Genomic DNA, 23,854 nt, shown 5'->3' on the forward strand with positions numbered 1-23,854 from the left:
AGAGGAACCAAAGATCAAATTGCCAACATTCACTGTATCATAGAAAAAGCAAGAGAGTTCCAGAAAAACATCTGCTTCATTGACTACGCTAAAGCCTTTGACTTTAGCATATCATAACAAACTGTAGAAAATTCTGAAAGAGATGGGAATACCAGACCACCTTACCTGCCTTCTGAGAAACCTGTATACAGGTCAAGAAGCAACAGTAAGAACTGGACATGGAGCAACAGACTGGTTCCAAATTGGGAAAGGAGTACATCAAGGCTGTATATTGTCACCCTGCCTGTTTAACTTGTTTAACTTGTATGCAGAGTACATCATGTGAAATGCCAGGCTGAATGAAGCACAAACTAAAATCAAGATTCCTGGGAGAAATATCAATAACCTCAGATATTCAGATGATATCACCCTTATGGAAGAAAACGAAGAGGAACTAAAGAGCCTCTTGATGAAGGTGAAAGAGGAGAGTGAAAAAACTGGCTTAAAACTCAACATTCAAAAAACTAAGATGAAGGCATACAGTCCCATCACTTCAAGGCAAATAGATGGGGAAACAATGAAAACAGTGACAGATTTTATTTTCTTGGGCTCCAAAATCACTGCAGATTGTGACTGCAGCCATGAAATCAAAAGATGCTTGCTCCTTGGAAGAAAAGCTATGAGAAACCTAAGCAGCATATTAGAAATCAGAGACATTACTTTGCCAATAAAGATCCATCTAGTCAAAGACATGGTTTTTCCAGTAGTCATGTATGGATGTGAGAGCTGGACCATAAAGAAGGCTGAGTGAGTGAGTAAAGTCACTCAGTCGCGTCTGACTTTTTGCGACCCCGTGGACTGTAGCCCACCAGGCTCCTCTGTCCATGGGATTCTCCAGGCAAGAATACTGGAGTGGGTTGCCATTTTCTTCTCCAGGGGATCTTCCCGACCCAGGGATCAAACCCAGGTCTCCCACATTGCAAGCAGATGCTTTAACCTCTGAGCCACCAGGGAAGCCCTGGTATAAGAAGGCTGAGTGTTGAACAATTGATGCTTTTGAACTGCAGTGTTGGAGAAGACTCTTGAGAGTCCCTTGGACTACAAGGAGATCAAACCAGTCAATCTTAAAGGAAATCAGTCCTGTTTATTCATTGGAAGGACTGATGCTGAAGATGAAGCTTCAATACTTTGGCTACCTGATATGAAGAGCCGACTCATTAAAAAAGACCCTGATGCTGGGAAAGATTGAGGGCAGGAGGAGAAGGAGATGACAGAAGACAAGATGGTTGGATGGCATCACCAACTCAATTGACATGAGTTTGAGCAAGCTCTGGGAGATGGTGATGGACAGGGAAGCCTAGCATGCTTCAGTCAATGGGGTCGCAAAGAGTCAGACACTACTGAGCAACTGAACAACAATAAGAAAGATCTGTAAGACTGATATTTTAAGAGGAGCAAAATCAACATACAGAAGAAAAAGGTTTTTTTCTTTTGTAATGAAGGACATTAGTGGGGTATTTGGCGATGTTTGAATAAAGTCTCTATACTATATAGCATTACTATATCAGTGTTAATTGCCCGATTTTTATAACTACACTTTAGTTACTGAAGAGAATGTCCTTGATCTCAGGAAATACACATAGATATACTTAACGATAAAGTGGTTTATATATGCAAAACAAGTGTCTCAAAAATTATATACAATATATATTATGCATACATTCATAACACCAACACAGACATGGGAAAGTGAGAGAGAGTAATAAAGTAATGAAAGTAATAAAGTAAAGTGATAACATCTGGGAAATCTGGGTAGAATATACAGAAATTTTTGCATTAATTTTGCAACTTCTCTGTAAGTCAGAAATTCTTTCAGACTAAAAAGTTTTAAAAACTCAGATTCAGGACATCCCTGGCGGCGCAGCCAATAGAAATCTGCCTGCCAATACAGGGGACATGGGTTCGGGCCCTGGCCGGGGGGGATTCCACATGCCGTGGAGCCATTGGGCCCTTGGGCCACAACTACTGAGCCAAGAGCAGCAGCCCCTGAACCCACGTGTTCTAGAGCCCATGCTCTGCAACAAGAGACCCACTCGTGGTGAGACACCCATGCACCGCAACGAACAGCAGCCCTCACTAAAGAAAGCCCATGTGCAGCAATGAAGACCCAGAGCAGCCAAAACAAGCTAATAAATTAATTTAAAACGAAACTCATATACAGGAAAATGCATAGAGTAAGCTTCGATTTGTCTTTAACCAACAAAGATGTACTCACACACTAGAATACACAGGATGGTTTCTGAGAAATACACAAGCCTCTTGTATTAATAATAGTATTTTATTTTAAAGGCATGAGAATCTGAGGTGGAAGGGAACATGTCTTTCATTTTAAACTCTTTGGCCAGGTTTTATTTTTAAAACATTTTATGTCTATACCATTTCCCCTTTTTAAACTTTTAACTGTTTGAATGCCAATGATTCTATTTCTCCCCACCGTCCTCTCTTATGAGAGCTCATCTTGCTGTGCATATAGGACTTTTTAGAAGCCCACCAATGCTCCAAGACTCTGTATCACTAGCTTCATGGGTCCAGAGCAGACCTCCAAGCATTCCTGGTGCCTCAGCTTTGCTCCTAGGGAAGCCAGAGAGGAAACTGCCATCTCCAGCACTGGCAGTAAACATTTCTGATCTCTCCTGAAAGCTTTCACATAAAAACAGATCATTTTATCCTTTTGTTCAGTCTTAATCCAAATGACATTTCTTTGACTTCTACAATCAAAACCAACACAGAGCACGTGGGGAAGGGGTAACTCTAAACAAAGCATTTTTATACCAAATACAAAGACCACATATTGTATGATTCCATTTATGTGAAATATCCAGAGCAGGCAAATTTATAAAGGCATAAATTAGTGCATAAAGACAAGGGCTGGTAAGGGAGAGCAATAGGAAGTGGCTGATAATAGGTATAGAATTTCTTTTGGGGTGGTAAAAATGCTCTCAGATTCGATGACGGTGGTGGTTACACAATTCTGTAAATATACTAAGAGCCATTGAGGACAGATATAAACCTTCACATTTCCACAGATTGTTTTAAAAAATCCAAATACATACCATTTTGTAAATATTGTTCTAACTGGTCCCTTCTCTCATCAGCCATAGATGTGGTCATTGCAAGATAGTACTTTGGTGGAAAGGGTGGCAGGCAATTTCCAAACACCCGCTTCAGCTGAAAGATCCAGAAAACACAGGGTTAAGGCGAAGCCCCTACCGTTCAAGGCTGGTGAGACACCTAACCTCCGCCTGGGGCAAGCCTCTCTCCCGCACTTTATCTAAAATTAACACTTCCTGATGGTCACAAAGAGTCGGACACGACTGAGTGGCTGAACTGCACTGATGGTCAAAAGGGGGAAGAGGTGATACCTTGATTTTCTTAAAGAGGATTTTATTATAGTATAGGTTTCTAGAACACTGTTAGACGTATCTCAGACTGACAGCTCCAGTCTGAGTTTGGTAGATTTGGGGTATATTTTAATCTTTCATTTGTTTTTACACAACTGCCCATCAGCCACATCATACAATATTCCTTTAATTCATTCCCCAATAGTATTCGTGACATCAATGATGAGAGTTAGGAATTTAATTCCCCCTCCCCACACCCACCCATTTTGAACAGAACAGCAGATGCTCAGAGTTGTGCAGTCTAATTTGGTAGCCTCTGATAACACAGCTAGTCCAAACTGAGATGGGAGGTAAGTGTAAAATACACTCTAGTTTTAAGGGAAGACTTCGTACAAAGGGAAGACAATGTAAAACATTTTGCTATGTGTATGCTAAGTAGCTTCAGTCGTGTCTGACTCTTTGGACTGTAGACTGCCAGGCTCCTGTCTGTGAGATTCTCCAAGCAAGAATATAGGTGTGAGTTGCCATACCCTCCTCAATAACTTTTTATGTTTATTATCTACTGAAATCATAATATTTTAGATGTATCAGATTAAATAAAATATATCATTAAAATTAATTCCACCTGCTTTTAAAATCTTTTTTAACATGTTAAAATTTTAACACAAAATTTTTCAGTGTTACATATGTGGCTCACATTCTACTGCTAGTGGACAATGTTGGTTTCTAAAAGTCCTGCAAGGCTGACATATGATCCCAGTAGAAACCCTGCCAGACCCCTCCCTCTTCCCCACCCATATATGACCCAAGACCATGACCAGGTTGGAAACTATCTTTATGCAAGCTCATAGTGGATGCATCAAAAATAATTTTAAAATTAGGTAATCAAAAATGACCTTCATTCCAGACTCACATTTACAGTGAAAGCTTGAAAATAAGACATCGTATTATTCTTTTTAAAGTAGAAGAAAGGAAACCAGTAAGATTTTAACATGGTACCTCTGGAACAGGAAATTTCACTGGCTTAAAGAAAATGAGAGCAGATCTAAGAGAAATGAGACTGCAAATAAGAACGAACTAAAATTCCATTACCTTTGTCAAAAATAGTGTGTGTTTGGCTATTTACCTTGCACCAGCCCTAACTTCAAAATAGATCCCAAATCTGGCCACTTCTTCCTCCCCCACTGCCATCACTCTTGTCCACACCCCTGTCATCTCTTGTTCCAGGTTATTGCAGTAACTTTCTAACAGATCTGTCTGCCTCCGCCCTTGCTCCCCTTCCGTCTATTCCTAATACAGAATCTAAAGTTACTTAAAAGTGTAAGTCAGATCATTCCTCTGCCCTGCACAAAATCCTTCATAGCAGCCTATCTCACTCAAGTACGAGCCAAAATCCCAATTCTGGGCCACCCGCTAAGACGTCCATTAGCCACCCATGACTACTTAAATTTAAACTTAAAATTTAAAATTCAACTCCTCCATCTCACTAACCACATTTCAAATACTCAGTAGCCACTGGAAACATGGCAAGTTCCTAGCAAACTGGACAAAGAAGATACAGAGCATTTCCACCAGCACATAAATTTCTATTGGATAGTGTTGATCTAACACTTAGAAAGGTTATTACCTGCCTATCTGAAGGAAAGATACAGCTCCCTTATATTTCGTTTGGTCTGCTAGGTTGTTCGTTCGATTTCTAGGGAATCTAAATTTGATGCCAACATTTATTTTTGCAATTTAAAAATATTCAAGTTATATTCTGGAGAGAATATAAAATGGCACAGCCACTTTGGAAGAACTTTTGGCAATTTCTTACAAGGTAAACATAGTTTTACCACATAATTCAGCAACTACACTTCTAGTTATTCACCCAACAGATTTGAAAACTGTGGCCACAAAAAAACAGCATACAAACATTTAGAGGTGCTTTACTCATAATCACCAAAACCTGAAAGCAACCGAGATATCCTTCAATAGGTGAATGGATAAACAAACTCTGGTCTATCCCTACCATGGAATATTCCCCAGCGATAAAAAGAAATGAGTTGTCAAGCCACAAAAAGACATGGAGGAAACTGAGATACACATTGATAAATAAAAAGTCAATCTGAAAAAACACACTGTATGACTTCAATGATATGATATTCTTGGGGGAAAAGCAAAATGATAGAGAGAGTGAAAACATCCATGGTCACCAGGAGCTTGGAAAAGGGCGGTGTTGAACTGGTGAAGCCTGTGGAACCTTTCAGGGTGAAACTGGTCTGTATGATACTATGGTACAGAATACTAGGCATTTGCCAAACCTACTGAACTTTACAACACAACTTTAATGTGTGCAAATATTTAAAGAATCATTTGGGAAGTGGGGGGAAACCCAGAAAGGAATGCAGAATGTGAGTAAACAATTTAACTATATTATACATACATGAATCAACTGGAGTGAAGGGAATGAGGGAAAAGGTGCTGACCCAAGTCACTCTGCAAACGAGTGGTGTCTGTAAAATTAAAGGCAAGAGCAGCTGTACAGAAGCGCTGAGCTCCAGCTGATAAAATTGTCTCCTACGTGGATACAGGTTAACCATTCTGGTACCTCTATATGTGCCCACAGAATGGAACAATCAAGTCAATGGGTGGCAGGTGGCGTGAGTGGTTTCTCACTGTTGTAATGAGAGTTTTCAGATAAGGGAACAGGCTAGAGTGAGCCATGTGGTGATGGGTTACCGTTGAAGACATCGGTATGAACTCACGTTTAACTTAATTTAGACACCGATGGCTACACGCAGAGGTATTTATTTATAGACATGCACATATGCACATATGTTTTCTTGCTCTTTAAGCTGAGAGGGCCTAAAAGCAACGACACTGCGGCAGTGGAGAACACATCTAGTGCCAGATATTGGTTTCTAATGTTATTCTCCAATAAAAGCAACTAGGACTCCATGAAGAAATGGTTGATTCTAGGACTGAGGCAGGAAATACACAAGATGAGTCTGGGACTGGGACTTCCCTAAGGTCCAGTGGTTAAGACTCTATGCCTCCAATGCAGACGGTATGGGTTTGATCCCTGGTCGGGGAACAAAAATCCCACCAGCTACACAGTGGGGCCAAAAAAAAAAAAAAGAAAAGATGAGTCTGGGGAATCTTATAGTGCCAGAAAATAAGAAAGTGTGTAAAGCAAACAAAAGTCAAATAAGGGTATGTCAAAGAAACAGGAACAAACAGAAAGAGCTCCCACGGGCCAAGCTGGAACAATTTGAACAATAAAATAAAGTCTAATTGAAGTACAGCCTGAAGTATAAAGTAAATATCTAGGAGTCCACTCCAGGAGTATTATATCCAGGAGTCTATAATAATTTTTAGCCCAGCTATAAATTATTGACTAAATAAATAAATCAGAGAGAATAGACAAATCCTGGTGCAGAAGAATCCCAAATAATGTATGTAGATACTTCATGCCACAAGGAGATGGAACATAAATCCTCAGTCTTTAAGTGTGGTCTGTGCATGGTGACCTCCCTCCTAGGAGCACAGTGTGGAAAGGCAGGGAAAGAAGTAACTTTATGTGGAGAAACCTGACCAACACTCCCTCAGCCAGGTGACCAAGGGCAATATCAAAAATGTTAGATCGATAGCAACTGCCCCAGACAAGATGTGATTAGAAGCACTTGTCCCCCAGGGTCTTTCTCTCAAAACCATAAACCCAGTCTGCTCATCTGAAAAACATCAGACCAAGTCCAACAGAGGGACATTCCACAAACTACCTGCCGGATACTCCTCAAAATTGTCAAAATCATGAACAAGAGGAAAGCCTGAGAAACGGTCACAGTCAAGAGGAGCCTAAAGTGACATGACAGTTTAATGTGGGGCCTGGATGTGGCCTTGGAACAGAAGGACATTCAGTAAAGACCAAAGTTAGAATAAATGATAGACTATAGTTTGTAATTCTGCATCAATACAGGTTCATTGTGTTAAGTCCCTTTTAGTCGTCTCCAACTCTGTGGGACCCCATGGACTGTAGCCCACCCAGGCTTCTCTGTCCATGGGATTTTCCAGGCAAGATGACTGGAGAGGGTTGCCACTGCCTTCTCCACATAAACGTCACAGATGCTCCCAAATGGGTGGGAATCGCAGTATCCTTGAACCAGCAGGGCTATCTGGGTTATCCAGGGGAGATATGGGAGGAGCCCTACAGCCAAGAGCTGGACGAAAAGTCAACAAGGATTAAGGTCCTAATACCCACCCCAGAGCCAAAGCTCTCCCGGCAGGTTTTACAACCAGAGCTGACTTCTCAAGGAATCTTTCCCCTCCTTTCTCAAGCACTGGTCTAAGGGGGAAGATAAACACAACAAACTGAGCAGTAAAGTCCACCAAAGGTCAATCACAACCGCACAAGTTCTTCAAGTCTACCAAAATACAGTCTCAAATAGTACATAGTTTACCTATTAAAAGCACTTGCATACTGAGAATTATCTGTTATTAGAGTTGGCCCCCGGAGACGGCAATGGCAACCCACTCCAGTACTCTTGCCTGGAAAATCCCATGGGCGGAGGAGCCTGGTGGGCTGCAGTCCATGGGGTCGCTAAGAGTCAGACACGATTGAAGCGACTTAGCAGCAGCAGAGTTAGCCCCAACATTCAAAAACTGTTTCAAGAGATCAGAAGGAAAATGCACCTCTTGTGTTCCTTCAGTAAGAGGTGTTTTTGTTTGCTTGCTTTGAAAAATCATGTTCAGGTAACATTATTTTTTTAAATTCCAGCACAGTCTCCTACTCCAATTTCTCCATTGCACAGTTCTGCATCTTAACATAAACAGAACTCTACTGGCCAAACGAAGCTTGATGTCAAGGTGGGAGGATGTGGTCAGATTGCCTTCGTTATCAAGGTGGGAGGATGACAGGGTGCATGGCCATGATGATCATCTACTTCACAGGACTGTATTGAGGAAGAAATGGGAAAATACACAAGACTGATGTTCTTTGGTACAAAATCCCACAGTCCAGGTTGATTTGAGCTGTGACCTTTTATCTGGAGATGCCATATGCACTTGCATCCCCCTATTTCTATCCCTTGGTGGTGACCTGGGACGAGTGGAATTACAGTCACAACACTGTCCTCTTGATAGCCTCTGTTTCTGATGTTGACTCAGTCATCCCACCTTCCAAGGCCCCTTGTATTAAAAATCTCAGATTGTCCAGATAATGGGTCACAAGCTCAAATCAACCTGGACTGTGGGATTTTGTACCAAAGAACATCAGTCTTGTGTGTTTTCCCATTTCTTCCTCAGTACAGTCCTGTGAAGTAGGCAATCATCATGGCCATGAACCCTGTCACCCTCCCACCTTGATAATGAGGGCAATCTGACCACATCCTCCCACCTGGACAACAAGGTTAGTTGACAATGAGTAACTCAGGCAGCTGAAGTGACTTAAACCAAGATCAATGAGCAGCAGAACTTGGACACAGTCTTTTCACCACTTTTTCTTTCTCCTTGCCCTCTTTCCCTCCCATCCTCCTCCTCCATCAAATCTCTATTGGGCCTCTCCTAAAACAGGATTCTGTGCTGGATACGCTATGCCTACAGCCTTCATTCATTCCTTCATTTAAGCATGTGGGCTTCTCAACTAAATAAAGAGGGAAACAAAATCTTCACACAAAGAAGGGGAAAGCAACAAGGTCTAAACACAGAGTGGCAGAGGAATCAGAGAAAGGCGTCTTGTGCAATTAAGGGGGACTTCCAGAGGAGGTGGAGCTCGAGGTGACCCTTGAGAAAGGCTGGTCTCTAACCCATGGCCCAGCAGGCAGAGGCCTTCTCAGGAGGGGGAAGTGAGCAAGGGAGTGGCAACCGGCCAGCTCATGAGAACAGACGGTCTAAGTCAGGGAGAAGAAATAGCAGGTAGGAGCCAGACTGAGTCAGCACCTGGCAGGGAAGAAGACTGAACCAGTGCAGAGCCCTTCTCTCGCATGGAGGATCCTTTGCAAGGCTCGTCAGCATTGCTATGACTGATGCCAGCAGGGCATTTCCAAAGAGGCAAGCATCCTTGCCACAGAGTCCAGCCTCATTTACACAGGATGGCCAAAATGAGCCAGTTAAAGGTTTCTTTCACAGATTTAACTCCCCTTGAGGGAGGTGGTACAGGCAAGGGCATAGATCAAACCGATTTTATTCATTTAGAGGCACAGAAAGCAGTCAGGTCAGGGAGTTCCCGTGGCAGAGAGACGGATAACACTCAGCAGTGGAAGGGAAGCTGCCAGAACTTGAGAGCCTCCGTGGAAACCGGGCTGCCGGCCATGACTTCAGAGATCACGGGTCACAGCTGACCTCTGGGAAACACAACCATCATTCCTTAGGTCAGTCATATACACATTAGCCTCCCATAGAAGGGGCAGGGGCCACATCACCTCAGTCAGGTTCTCCTTCTCAATTGCAGAGGGCTTCCCTGGTGGCTCAGATGATAAGGAATCTGCCTGCAATGCAGGAGACCTGGGTTTGATCCCTGGGTTGGGAAGATCCCCTGGAGAAGGGAATGGTTACCCACTCCAGTATTCTTGCTGGAGAATTCCACAGATAGAGGAGCTTGGAGGGCTACCATCCATGGTGTCACAAAGAGTCTGACATAACTGAGAGACTTCCACTCCATCAATATACAAAATAGAAATCAAATTCGTAAATCCAAAAAACACATATGCTAAAAGTCAGAGTCTTCACTTAATTTAACATAGTGCTTGCCATTTAATAGGTACTTAGTAAATATTCTTAAGTAAATGAGTAATCAGTTAAGCCTATTAAGATGAAATTTCTGTTCTATTGTGATGCAGAACTTCCAAATCAATTGGAAATAAACTTCTACTCACCAAACAGACACAGGACACACACATTCATGAACACAGATGGGGACTTACTTTATATTGTCTCATTTTTTATTGTGCTCAGTATTAATATTAAATCAGATTAAGAATTCTTAGCCATTTCACATCTTCCATGGAGTAGGAAGAATAAAAACTGCTGAGAAGAGGCTGGGGGAAGTCAGCCAACCTTTTGGTCTCTGACTTAGGGTTGCCAGATAAAATAGAGGATGCCCAGTTAAGAGTATCTCAAATATTGCAGGAAATATTCTAGTACTTTGCCAACAAATGTCTGTCTAGTCGAGGCTATGGTTTTTCCAGTGGTCATGTATGGATGTGAGAGTTGAACCATAAAGAAAGCTGAGCGCCAAAGAATTGATGCTTTAGAACTGTGGTGTTGGAGAAGACTCTTGAGAGTCCCTTGGACTGCAAGGAGATCCAACCAGATCCTTTAGATCCAACTGATCTAAAGGAGATCAGTCCTGGGTGTTCATTGGAAGGACTGATGCTGAAGCTGAAACTCCAATACTTTGGCCACCTGATGTGAGGAACTGACTCATTGGAAAAGACCCTGATGCTGGGAAAGATTGAGGGCAGGAGGAGAAGGGGACGACAGAGGATGAGATAGTTGGATGGCATCACCGACTCGATGGACAAGGGTTTGGGTTGACTCCGGGAGCTGGTGATGGGAGGCCTGGCATGCTTAGGTTCATGGGGTCGCAAAGAGTCGGACATGACTGAGCGACGGAACTGACTAATACTAGACAAGTATTTGTTATTTATCTGAAATTCACATTTAACTGAGGATCCTATATTTTTATTTGCTAAATCTAGCAAACTTACTTGGACTTTTCATCTATAAAATGGGAGTAATGATAATGATTGCAATGCCAACCTTATAGGGGCTTCTTGGGCAGGTGGAATAAAATCTTATGCCAGGAACTCTAAGGACAGAAAGCAGATCTTGTTGTCTGGGACTTGAGGTAGAGGGAAGGGATCAAGGGCAAAGGGGACAAGGAAACATTATGAGTGTGGGAATTGTTCTCTGTCTTGATTATGGTGGCAGTAGATTAAATATATTTGGAAGGAATGATGCTGAAGCTGAAGCTCCAGTATTTTGGCCACCTCATGCAAAGAGTTGACTCATTGGAAAAGACTCTGATGCTGGGAGGGATTGGGGGAAGGAGGAGAAGGAGACGACAGAGGATGAGATGGCTGGATGGCATCACTAACTCGATGGACGTGAGTCTGAGTGAACTCCGGGAGATGGTGATGGACAGGGAGGTCTGGCGTGCTGTGATTCATGGGGTCGAAAAGAGTCAGACATGACTGAACGACTGATCTGATCTGATCTGATCTGATAGTTCATCACACTAGACACATACAATTGGGGAATTTTATTATACTATGCTTAAATAAAGTAAAAAAAAAAATGTTAGCTTAGGATGCAGTTGTTTTTCTGATAGTCTGTTTTTCTGATGTTTTGCCAACTTTGATAATGAACCACAAAATGGTTAGAGCAGGTTCCAAAGATCAAATCTAGGCTCCAACACTTGGAGTGGTATGACCCTGGGCAAGGTGTACCTCAGTTTTCTCATCTGTTAAATGGGGCTAATTATAATCCTAGCTCATAAGACTGTTATAAAAACTAAACACAATATTACATATAAAGCTCTTGGCACCAACCTTAGCACAGAGTAACCGTTAGTTATTGTTCTAAATTAATAATACCAATAGCCACCTCCTAAGATCTAAGTAGTTTATTTAAAAGGAACTGTTCCTACAGAAAAGGGAAACAATGATACATGTAAGATGGTTGGAAAATGGCTAAAGAAATCCTCACTTTAGAATTTTGAAAAACAAATACAAAATATTCATCAGTATCCATTGTATACTCTACAAAAGGCATATCTTTGTGGAGATCAGAAGAACTGGCTTTATGTTTCTGCTTCAGGGCCTGCTAGGATTTGATAAGTCTGAATTTTTCTGAAAACAAGCATTTTTCTGAGTCGGTTAAGGAGGGCTTGACAAGCCTCTGCGTCAGCAAATATTTACCAAGCACATAAACTACGCGTCAGGTTCTCTGAGAACCTGGATTCGAAGCTTCACAAGAGCCTTGTGAAGTTGACACCCACAACCACCTACCTGATCATTTCTGAGGAAAAAATGGAAGGTCAGAGAAGAGGTGAGGTGTCCAGCCAGGAAGTGGTCAGTCCATCTCTCCCTTCTCCTCTCTGACGACTCCTGCTTTTTACCTGTGATGGCCACCTCCCCATCATGACCTCACACGCAGGGAGGCAGATGAGGGTGGGAGTTCATCCTCATGTTCATCCTACAACTGCCTAAACCAACCATACTGTCTCTTCCTTTGAGTTCCCCATCTGTAGTCCTCTCAACTCCCCAGGCAGGTTTCAGTCACAAGTAGCTTGTCATCCTTCAAAAGTCTGAATCCATGCCCTTTTTATTCAGCCCCTGACAGTCATTCCTGAGGACCTACTGGGTCACAGACACTGTGTTAAGTGCTAGCAATTCAAAAATGACCACAAAAAGTCACAACCACATTACACCTGTTTTCCCTGAATCCAGAGAAACTTAGTCATACCTTGAAAATGGACTTTTCCAACACACTGGAATGTATGAGGGAGAAGGCTCACTTCAGTGAAGACTTTATAATAGTATAATAATGGGACTGAGCTGGCCATCGACAGAAAACGGTCTTAAAGAAATATGATCTATTTACTCACTAGAAACCAGAGATTATCTGAAAGGACTCTCCCCGAAATGTTAATATCTATTGCCGAGGCAAGCTTTTTTCTTTTTCCTTTTTTCTTTCTAACGTTAGGTATGTGTTCTTTATAATTGGGATATAAAATCTTAAAAAAACCAACAAAAACTGCATGAAGGTGGGGGAAAGGTGAAGTTCATTTCCAAACTTCCATGTACTCCTCTAACCCACTTTGATGATTTGCAACACTTCCTTGTTAGGAAAACAAAACCCATTAGACCTGGTTAATAAATCAGTCTGCATGCTGGAAGAAAGTGTCATCAGGACATCAGAGTGAGAAACTAGAGTGGAAAATGGCCTTCTAATTTAATAATTCCTCTGTTTCCTGGCTTTCCAGTCTGCCCATATTTGAAGCCTATGAATACCTTCCTTTGAAAACAAAAATAGAGACACACCTTTTCAAAGGGGGGAAAATTAAACTCTAGGAGAAAGAAAGTGTTAGTCACTCAGTTGTGTCCAACTCTTTGCAACCCCATAGATTGTAGCCCGCTAGGCTCCTCTGTCCATGGAAATCTCCAGGCAAGAATACTGGTATGGGTTGCCATTCCCTTCTCCATGGGATGTTCTCAACCCAGGGATTGAACCTGGGTCTCCTGCATCCAGGCAGATTCTTTGCCATCTGAGCCACCAGGGAAGCCCAATACTCACATACCAGAGACTGGAGACTACACCTTGATCTAGACTTGGTTTGCTCATTTTGCACAAGGACATTGTCTTGGGAAAACAACTGGGATTGAAATGGAGCCCAGGTTGGGCTGGTGGGGGTCACCGGGCTGGAGTGGGTTGGATAATTAATTACCTATGGCACCCCACCTCACCTCACAGCCCTAGGTGATTAGACCAGGTAACATGTATTCATTGAGCTATATGCCAAGCAATTCACGATTAACCAGTTACCACGACTCGGATTAGGAGCCCAAAGCCCTCAGGAAGTGCAGTGTCTTGTCAGGGTCAAGCACCCAGAGCCCACGGGCCACACTGGAGTCGGGTGGGTGGGCTGGGACCCGCCTGGGTCCTCTCACCTGTTCGTTCCAACGATGCAGCTGGCTGTAACGGACCTTGCAGAACAGAAACCCGTCCAGGTACACGGAATACAGCTGCAAACAGAGACATCAGAGTCCGAATCAGCCGAGAGAGGTGAACCCCCGCCTTGTCCCTGCCCAGTCTCACCCCGAGCCCCCTGACGCACTACGTAGCGGCCCCCCAGCGCGTCGGGCCGCTGCTGGGACACCGGGATGCAGAAATGCATCTTCATGGCTCTGGCGGCGGCCCGGGGCGGCGCTGGGAACCCGGCCCGCGGCTGCGGCGGCGGCGCGGTCCTCGGCTCTGAGTCCCGCGGCGGTGGGTGCAGCGGCGGGTCCCGCGGTCCGCTCGCCTCCGGTGTCCTCAGGTGCGGCCCGCCTCCTGGTCCCCGCCCCGCTCCGACTGGACCACTCGGGTCCCCGGAACGGAAGGAGGCGAAGTGAGGCCACCGTCCACGCCCCACAGCCAGTCTGCGCCCCAGGCGGGGCTTCAGGTGCTCCGCGGGGCCAGGGACGGAATTCAAGATAGACGCTAGAAAGTGCCAGTGCCCGCCTTGGGCCAGAGGCTTCACCGTGGGGTCTGTGGACTCCCGGGGGCTCTTTAGGGGAAAATGTGCATGGATGGGTGGGGCGATGGAATTCTTCTGAGAAGGTCCTGGGTTTCATCAGACTTTCAGAGGGTTCCTTGGACCCACGAAAGTTACAAATAGTTGCTCCGGCAGCATGGATGTCGTGTGCACCTGTCAACTGTGTAACTCACTAACTACTCCCCACCCCACCCGGCATCTCAGGCTCCTTGCTGGGCGTTAGGCGGTGGGGGGTGCACAGCCCAAGAGAACCCCGTCTTCTCCATGTGTGGGCTCCCGGGCCGCATTCTGATCTCTGTGGCCAGCAGAATGTCCAGGATCCCTTCCATTGGGTCCGTCATGACAAAGACAGACCACACTCAGACCCACCTTCAGACTCCAAATGTTGACATTTTTTTTTTTTTTTTTTTTTTGCAAGTCAGTGTCCTGATAGGATTGAAAAACATTGTGTCCCATTGCAAGCCATCATTGCATGCAGTACACTGTGAATTAAGACTGTCAACATATGCCTGCTGCTGCTGCTGCTGCTAAGTCGCTTCAGTTGTGTCCGACTCTGTGTGACCCCATAGAGGGCAGCCCACCAGGCTCCCCTGTCCCTGGGATTCTCCAGGCAAGAACACTGGGTTGCCATTTCCTTCTCCAATGCATGAAAGTGAAAAGTGAAAGTGAAGACGCTCAGTCGTGTCCGACTCTTCGAGACCCCATGGACTGCAGCCTACCAGGCTCCTCCATCCATGGGATTTTCCAAGCAAGAGTACTGGAGTGAGGTGCCATTGCCTTCTCCTACATCTAGTAATTACCCTGGGCTTCTCAGGTGACTCAGTGGTAAAGAATCTGCCTGCCAATGCAGGAGACTCAAGAGAAGTGGGTTTGATCCCTGGGTGGGGAAGGTCCCCTGGAGGAGGAAATGGCCACCCATTCCAGTACTCTCGAGAGTACAAAAATTCCATGGGCAGAGGAGCCTGGTGGGCTACAATCCATGGACTCACAAAAGAGTAGGACATGACTTAGTGACTAAACAACAAGTAATTACCCTATGACTAGAACATTTGTATTACATTCAGTATTTTGTATTAACATTTGTTAAAGGCAATACTTGAGATATGCCATAGTATTTGCAATACCACTTTAGGATTTTCTAAAATACTAAATATTTTTCCTTAAAAAGAAAAAAAGAAAACGAAAAACTTTTTTTCCTTTAATACACCAGAAACCTCATCAAACGGAAGTGGTTTCAGCAACTCTTGATCCCCAAGAAGCCCTGATTTCAAACAGGTGCCAGCACCCAGTTAGCCGGGTTCCCCTAAACTCCTTGGTCTCTGGACTAACCATCTTAAGTTCTTTCAGCGGTCTCTCATTTTAGTTGGAAAGTAATCCTCCTAATTCTCTTATTTTAGTTAAACCAAAATAGCATTCCTGCTGCCTGGTCATCAGGGTGGAGGGTGGAGGGAGGTAGAAGTCCCACGCGTGTCTGTGTTAGGTGGGCCCTGGGCTCTCTCCTCACTTCCTGTCCTTTGTGTGTGGTGTATTAAGTCACTTTTAGTCGTGTCTGACTTTTGGGGACCCCAGGGACTGTAGCCTGCCCAGGCTTCTCTGTTCATGGGATTTTCCAGGCAAGAATACTGGAGTGGGTTGCCATTTCCTCCTCCAGGGGACCTTACTGACCCAGGGATTGTACCAGCATCTCTTAGTTCTCCTGCACTGGCAGTCAGGTTGTTTACCACTAGCACCACCTGGGAAGCCGAAGGTGGACATTGGGCTTTATCCTGTCCTTTATCCTCCCATAAAGTCTTCCAGGTAAACATGAAGAGTAGCATCCTACCCACGACAGGCCAGAGAATGAGGTAGCTTTTACAAGTCACAGATCACTTTTTCATAGGTCCAAATAGTTTATTCTAGAACTTCAGCAGAACCACGGAAAGCCCTTTAAGATGCTTATCACTGGGAGAGAACTGAGGGCCTGACGTGAGAAGCCGAGACAGGGAAGGAGCACAGCACGGCCGAACCCTGTTGGTTCCCATCGGCTTGCTGGATGCTGGGCTGTGATGTACATCATGCTGTTCAATAGCCCCAGTAACTTGGAGCTAGGAACCTGTTCTGCTTTTTCAGAAAAGGGAATTGAGATTTAGAACCCTGGAGTTAGGCAGGCTGTAGAAGGCAGTGTGGCTAAGAGTGTGGCAGTAGGAATTTATATCCCAGCTCAGCAGCCTCTCACTCAGAGGTCTTCGCATGTGAGTGGATTGTTTTTAAAAAATATTTACTTATTCATTTTTGGCTGTGTCGGGTCTTAGTTGTCATATGTGGGATCTTGCCTTGTGGCATGTGGGCTTCTCTCTAGTTGTGACACGGGGGCTCATCAGTTGCCCCACATGTGGGATCTTATTTCCCAACCAGGAATCAAACACATGTCCCCAGGAATCAAACCCAGCGAGGGCTCAAATCCAGTGTTGGAAGGCAGGTTGTTAATCACTGGACTTCCAGAGAAGTCCCTGGATTCTTAAAGTGTGTACTTTCCGTCTCTGAAATCATGTTAATTACGCTACCCACTTCAAGAGGACTTTCCTTCCAGGACAGCTGGGGCTCAGGGTTTTCCTTTGCCTATGGGCCCTGTCTAATGTGGAGGGGCACTCCACAGCAAGGCCAGAGGTGTCCCTGAGCGTCCCCTTGACTAGAGGCTAAGCGTAGGCTCTGGGATCTGGTCCAGTCTTCAGGCAGCAATGTGGAGCGCCCTGGTCAGGTTCCTCCTCCTGGGGATTTACTTCTACCTGTGAGGGGCCTGGGTCCTGACTCAACCCCCAGCAAAGTCCAAACAAGCCACTTCCTCCCTTTAACTTATGTCACACCTGAATCTGAGAACAGGACTGGCCTCTCTGTAAGTCCCTGCCCTCCTTCATCCCTGATCTCTGCCCCTTGCAGGTCTTTCTTTTAATTGAAGGATAATTGTTTTATGATATTGTGTTGGTTTCTACCATACATCAAATGAATCAGCCATAGGTACACATACGTCCCCTCCCTCTTGAACCTACTTCCCACCTCATCCCACCCCTCTAAGTTGACAATCAGGTCTTAATCACTTATTGTCAATGAACTTTTTTTTGCTGGAGTATTTTATTCCCAGCTTTATTGAGATATAATTGACATCTAACATTGTGTAAGTTTAAGGTGTACAATGTGATGACTTGATACACGTATATATTGTAAAATATTACCATGATTAAGTTAATATATCTATCACTTCACATAGTTTTCTTTTTTTTTAGTGAGAACATTCACAATTTACTGTTAGCAATGTTAAAGTACATAGTATAGTATTATTAACTATAGCCACCATACTGTACATTAGATCACCAGAAATTTTTCATCTTATAAACTGGAAATTTGTACCTTTGACCGCCATCACCCATTCCTCCACCCCCAACCCATGGCGACCATCAGTCTATTTGCTCTGCAGCATGCGGAATCTTCCTGGACCAGGGATCGAACCCATGTCACCTACGCTGGCAGACAGACTTCTAATCACTGGACCAACAGGAAAGTCCCTTTTGCCCATTTTTAAATCATAGTGCTTTTTTTTTTTTTTTTTTGCTAATGAGTTGTGTAAATCCTTTATATATTTGGGGTATTAAGCCCTTATCAGATATAAGACTTGCAAATATTTTCTCCCATCTGGTGGGCTGCCTTTTCATTTTATTGATGCTTTGCTTTGCTCTGCAGAAGCTTTTAGTGTGATGCACCCCCTCATTTATTTCTGCTTTTGGTGTCACATCCCAAAATTCATCGCCAATACTGGTGTCAAGGAGCTTACCACTGATGTTTTCTTCTAGAACGTTTAAGGTTTTGGGTCTTACATTCAAGTCTTTAATCCATATTTAATTGGGAGGGATATTGTGTTAGACAGTGGTCAAGCTATCCCAGCACTATTTATTGAAAAGACCAGATGGCTACTTTTCAAGGGTTCCTTGTGAAATCTATGCCATTTCGTTACCCCCATGACCTTTATAGTTTTTAACTCAATGCAGTTTTTTAAGTAAAGAAATTTTATGCTGCTCATTCTGAATCAATTCTATATTGTTTCTAAGGGGTATTTTAATTTACTCTGTGCCTGGCATTTCATGCAAAGATGAGCTCGATAAAGGACAGAAATGGTATGGACCTAACAGAAGCAGAAGATATTAAGAAGAGGTGGCAAGAATACACAGAAGAACTGTACAAAAAAGATCTTCACGACCCAGATAATCACGATGGTGTGATCACTCACCTAGAGCCAGACATGCTGGAATGTGAAGTCAAGTGGGCCTTAGAAAGCATCACTACGAACAAAGCTAGTGGAGGTGATGGAATTCCAGTTGAGCTATTCCAAATTTTGAAAGATGATGCTATGAAAGTGCTGCACTCAGTATGCCAGCAAATTTGGAAAACTCAGCAGTGGCCACAGCACTGGAAAAGGTCAGTTTTCATTCCAATCCCAAAGAAAGGCAATGCCAAAGAATGCTCAAACTACCACACAATTGCACTCATCTCACACGCTAGTAAAGTAATGCTCAAAATTCTCCAAGCCAAGCTTCAGCAATATGTGAACCATGAGCTTCCAGATGTTCAAGCTGATTTTAGGAAAGGCAGAGGAACCAGAGATCAAATTGCCAACATCTGCTGAATCATAGAAAAAGCAAGAGAGTTCCAGAAAAACATTTATTTCTGCTTTATTGACTATGCCAAAGCCTTTGACGGTGTGGATCACAATAAACTGTGGAAAATTCTGAAAGAGATGGGAATACCAGACCACCTGATCTGCCTCTTGAGAAATTTGTATGCAGGTCAGGAAGCAAGAGTTAGAACTGGACATGGGAACAACAGACTGGTTCCAAATAGGAAAAGGAGTATGTCAAGGCTGTATATTGTCACCCTGTTTATTTAACTTATATGCAGAGTACATCATGAGAAACGCTGGACTGGAAGAAACACAAGCTGGAATCAAGATTGCCGGGAGAAATATCAATAACCCCAGATATGCAGATGACACCACCCTTATGGCAGAAAGTGAAGAGGAACTCAAAAGCCTCTTGATGAAAGTGAAAGTGGAGAGTGAAAAAGTGGGTTTAAAGCTCAACATTTAGAAAACGAAGATCATGGCATCCGGTCCCACCACTTCTTGGGAAATAGATGGAGAAACAGTGGAAACAGTGTCAGACTTTATTTTTCTGGGCTCCAAAATCACTGCAGATGGTGACTGCAGCCATGAAATTAAAAGACGCTTACTCCTTGGAAGGAAAGTTATGACCAACCTAGATAGCATATTCAAAAGCAGAGACATTACTTTGCCAACAAAGGTCCATCTAGTCAAGGCTATGGTTTTTCCTGTGGTCATGTATGGATGTGAGAGTTGGACTGTGAAGAAGGCTGAGCGCCAAAGAATTGATGCTTTTGAACTGTGTTGTTGGAGAAGACTCTTGAGAGTCCCTTGGACTGCAAGGAGATCCAACCAGTCCATTCTGAAGGAGATCAGCCCTGGGATTTCTTTGGAAGGAATGATGCTAAAGCTGAAACTCCAGTACTTTGGCCACCTCATGCCAAGAGTTGACTCACTGGAAAAGACTCTGATGCTGGGAGGGATTTGGGGCAGGAGGAGAAGGGGACGACAGAGGATGAGATGGCTGGATGGCATCACTGACTCGATGGACGTGAGTCTGGGTGAACTCCGGGAGTTGGTGATGGACAGGGAGGCCTGGCGTGCTGCGATTCATGGGGTTGCAAAGAGTCGGACAGGACTGAGTGACTGATCTGATCTGTCTGGTACGTGGTAGGCATTTAACAAAAGCTCAACATTCATTCGGTCAAGGATGATTTATTGAATGCCTCCTATGGGCTGGGCATTGCAGTGACAGATTTCAGTATCCTAACCTCACAGAGCCTACAGGCTAGTTTTTAGATTTTGTTTTTTAAGGCAACTTCTATAATATTACCAAACAAGTACACATTTACTGCTTTTAAAGCCTTTAAAATGTTATTTGCTTGTAGTTCCTTATCCTGTTTGTAATCTTTCTGGTCCTTTTATATATGGTACTCACGCTCTTTCTGAGCGTATGAATAATGAGATTGAGTTTTCTGCCTCTCCTGAGTCCACACCCTCTGGCCTCTGAGATGGGCAGTGTAGTGGGGTCCATCGGAGAGCCAGCTGGGTGGTTCATAATGACTGATGCTCTCACGTACACTGCGGGAACCCATCTGTACATACGTGCCCTTTCCTCTTTTCTTATAGCTCAGTCTTTGGGCACCAGTGGTCAAAGCCATGGGCCATATGAACAAAAGCACTTGAGCAAACATGCAAAGAGTTTCTGGGTTGATGGGCAGCGTTTTTGAGCAAATATACTAAGGTATAAGAGGCATAAGATGAGGGGTGTAAAATTAAATCTTCCCATCGTATTTTTCTTCATTTGTCAGCATTCTCTTTAGCTCCTTGAGTTCAAACATGTGAGTTATAAAGGAGAACTGGAGAGCTTGGGCTGTGTGTCTCTTTCTGTCTCGACTCTGCCCGTATTGGGCTGTGTTGAGAACTTGAGAGGACTACAGAACCATAGAAAACATAAAAGCTTCAAAGTTATGCTAATGGGTCGTTATGAAACATCCAGGGTTCCTAGGTGATTTTCTGATCTGGAACCCCTAAACCCAGAGACTGATTGTAATCAGTTGAATAGTGTCCTCACAAAATTCATGTGTACCTGGAACCTCAGATGGGACCTTGTTTGGAAATAGGATCCGTGCAGATGCATTTAAGGTAAGAGTCGAGATGACAGCCTGCTGGATTAAGATGGCTTATCCAATTGAAGTGTCCTTACAAGGCATGGAAAAGGCCACGTAGACATGCACACAGAAAGTCTTGTGGGGAGACAGGCAGAGAATAGAGTTTTGCTGCCGCAAATCAAAGAATGCCTGGGGTCATTGGAAACTGGAAGAAGCAAGGAAGTATTTCCCCATGAAAATAACAAGACAGGCTAACGTTATGCAGTGCTCACTCTGGGCCAGGCGTGACTCTACGTGTTTACACATACAAACCCACTTAACCCCTGTTACAACTGTATGAGCTGGGTGAACTTGCCATTCCTGTTTACAGGAGACCAAACTGAGGTGCATGGAGTGGAACCCTTGTCCGGAGTTACACCACTTGTAAGAGGAGAGTCAGGATGAAACCCCTGTCTCTGGAGCCCTTGCTCCCCATCACTTCTCCAAACAAAAATAACTTTTCAGGTGGTGCTTGCTCATGGAAGGAACTCTAGAAAGTCAAGGGCCTTCAGATTTGGGGCACTGACATTAGGAATTGATTACACTGTGGATATGAAACTGCTGGGAATAGGGCGTTGTGGAAGCAAGCCCATCAAGGCGGCCTGTGAACAGGCTGCCAACAAGTTCAGCTCTGCCCCAGTGCCTCCCAACGCCACATCAGGGGCTAGGAAGGAAGGAAGGGCCAAGGACTGACTGCAGGGGGGGGCCTTGATGCCTGGTCGGGGGAGGCAGGCATGCAGACTCTGAAATACCAGCATGCGGTGAGTTCAAGGACAGAGACATGCCTGGTGCACAGCAACAGCACAAAGAGGGGACCCTGACCCAACCAGCACAGAGAGAGGCGGGAGGCAGAGGAGACTTCCTAGAGGAGGGGAGCTTTGTCCCTTTTGGAGATCCTTTCAGGACAAAGTCAAAGTCAAAGTGTCAGTCGTGTCCAACTCTTTGCGACCCCATGGGATGCTGGAGTGGGTAGCCATTCCCTTCTGTAGGCTATCTTCCTGACCCAGGGATTGAACCCGGGTCTCCTGCATTGCAGGCAGATTACTTACCGCCTGAACCACCAGGGGAGCCCCCTTTCAGGGCAAGGAGAAGTTAACTGGTGAGAACATTCCAGGACAGAGGCAGCAAAGACCCAGGATGGTTGGGGAAAACAAACAAATCAAGCAACTAAACCAAACCAAAACAAGAAGTTTATTATTATAAGGAGGCTCAAAGAGGGACATGTTGAGACTGGCGAGGGAGGCAGGCAGGATTTGAAAGGCATAGCCGCTGGGCCAAGGAGCCTGGAGTCTGTCCCGTAGATGAAGAGCCACTGAAGTTTTGTAAACAGAGAGAGGGTGTGGTGCCTGCGTTTTAGTTGGGTCACTGGTGACTGCACCACCAGAGGCTGTCAGACCAGCAAAGAAGTCTTTGGCCAAAAGAGATTCTAGATTCCTGTAAAGTGCTCCTCAAAACCTGCTCTAAGAGCTTGGGGTGAACCTGCTTGTGACAGTCCCCTCCTGGGCTGTCGACATAGTTTAAGAAGTCTGCAGCAGAGGAACCTGGAGCTGTTTGAGGTCTTCCTGTTCACACTCTGAGGAGTGGCATCCTAGGAAATGCTGTCCTTGTGCCAGAGAAGACAGGGCAGTGTTCTCAGGGATAGATTTAAAATCTGAAGGAGTACAGAACAAACTGGGCTTCCCTGGTGGCTCAGACAGTGAAGAATCTGCCTGCAATGCGGGACACCCAGGTTTGACCCCTGGGTCAGGAAGATCCCCTGGAGAAAGGAATGGCAACCCACTCTAGTATTCTTGCCTGGTGAATCCCATGGACAGAAGAGCCTAGCGCACTACAGTCCATAAGGTCGCAAAGAGTCAGACACGACTGAAGCGACTGAGCATGCACACACAGCACCAACTAGATAATTAGCAATGGTTCTTGTTCTCAAGTAGCCAACGGATGTTAATTGAAGGCACTGATAACTTTCATTTGACTTTAAGCTGCTCTGTAATCCTTGCACAATATGTTGCAAAGTTTGACTAGTTATTCCTGATCCAAACTTTGGAGTAATTTGTGGGCTCTATTTCCTTTCTCTCGGCTCCTCTCTCCACGTGTAATGGTTGCTCCTAACAACTGCTGTGTTCTGGTCTGGTAGCCAGGTGTATGGGAAGCAACGAACTAGGGACTGACTTTTGAAGAAATAAGGGTGCAAGAGCAAACATCAAACATCTACATCTAGCTTTATTATGAATGATGACTGCTGGACAGACCCCAGTTCAATTCCTGGGTCGGAAGATCTGCTGGAGAAGAGAAAGGCTACCCACTCCAGTATTCTGGCCTGGAGAATTCCATGGACTATATAAGTCCATGGAGTCACAAAGAGTTGGACACGACTGAGCGACTTTCACTTTCACCAGACAAGGATGGCATGGCACTGTACATCATCGTTGTTGTTCAGTCGCTCAGTCGTGCCCCACTCTTT

At 44.4% G+C, this 23,854-nt stretch overlaps 1 protein-coding gene across 7 annotated transcripts in view; it reads right to left on the reverse strand.

Annotated features, from left to right (window-relative positions):
* The window catches only part of SNX31 (sorting nexin 31), an 81,747-nt gene extending 67,354 nt beyond the window's left edge, over nucleotides 1-14,393 (reverse strand). For 3 of the 7 annotated variants that reach the window (XM_086336161.1, XM_086336160.1, XM_086336159.1), the window contains exons 1-3: nucleotides 14,197-14,387; nucleotides 14,030-14,104; nucleotides 3,093-3,207 (exon numbers count right to left, since the gene is read on the reverse strand). In XM_086336161.1, the coding sequence (XP_086192287.1) occupies nucleotides 3,093-3,207; nucleotides 14,030-14,104; nucleotides 14,197-14,262 (256 nt within the window). In that variant the 5' untranslated portion in view covers nucleotides 14,263-14,387. Of the gene's footprint in view, nucleotides 1-3,092; nucleotides 3,208-14,029; nucleotides 14,105-14,196 lie in introns of those variants that run through there. The other 4 variants (XM_086336162.1, XM_086336158.1, XM_086336164.1 and 1 more) reach the window with 4 other exon arrangements.
* Nucleotides 14,394-23,854: the final 9,461 nt, after the last annotated feature.

Source organism: Bos grunniens, chromosome 14, assembly GCF_055505025.1.
Source record: "Bos grunniens cultivar Pamir isolate PY7600 chromosome 14, Bosgru_T2T1.0, whole genome shotgun sequence".
In the NCBI taxonomy this organism is placed as follows: Eukaryota; Metazoa; Chordata; class Mammalia; order Artiodactyla; family Bovidae; genus Bos; species Bos grunniens.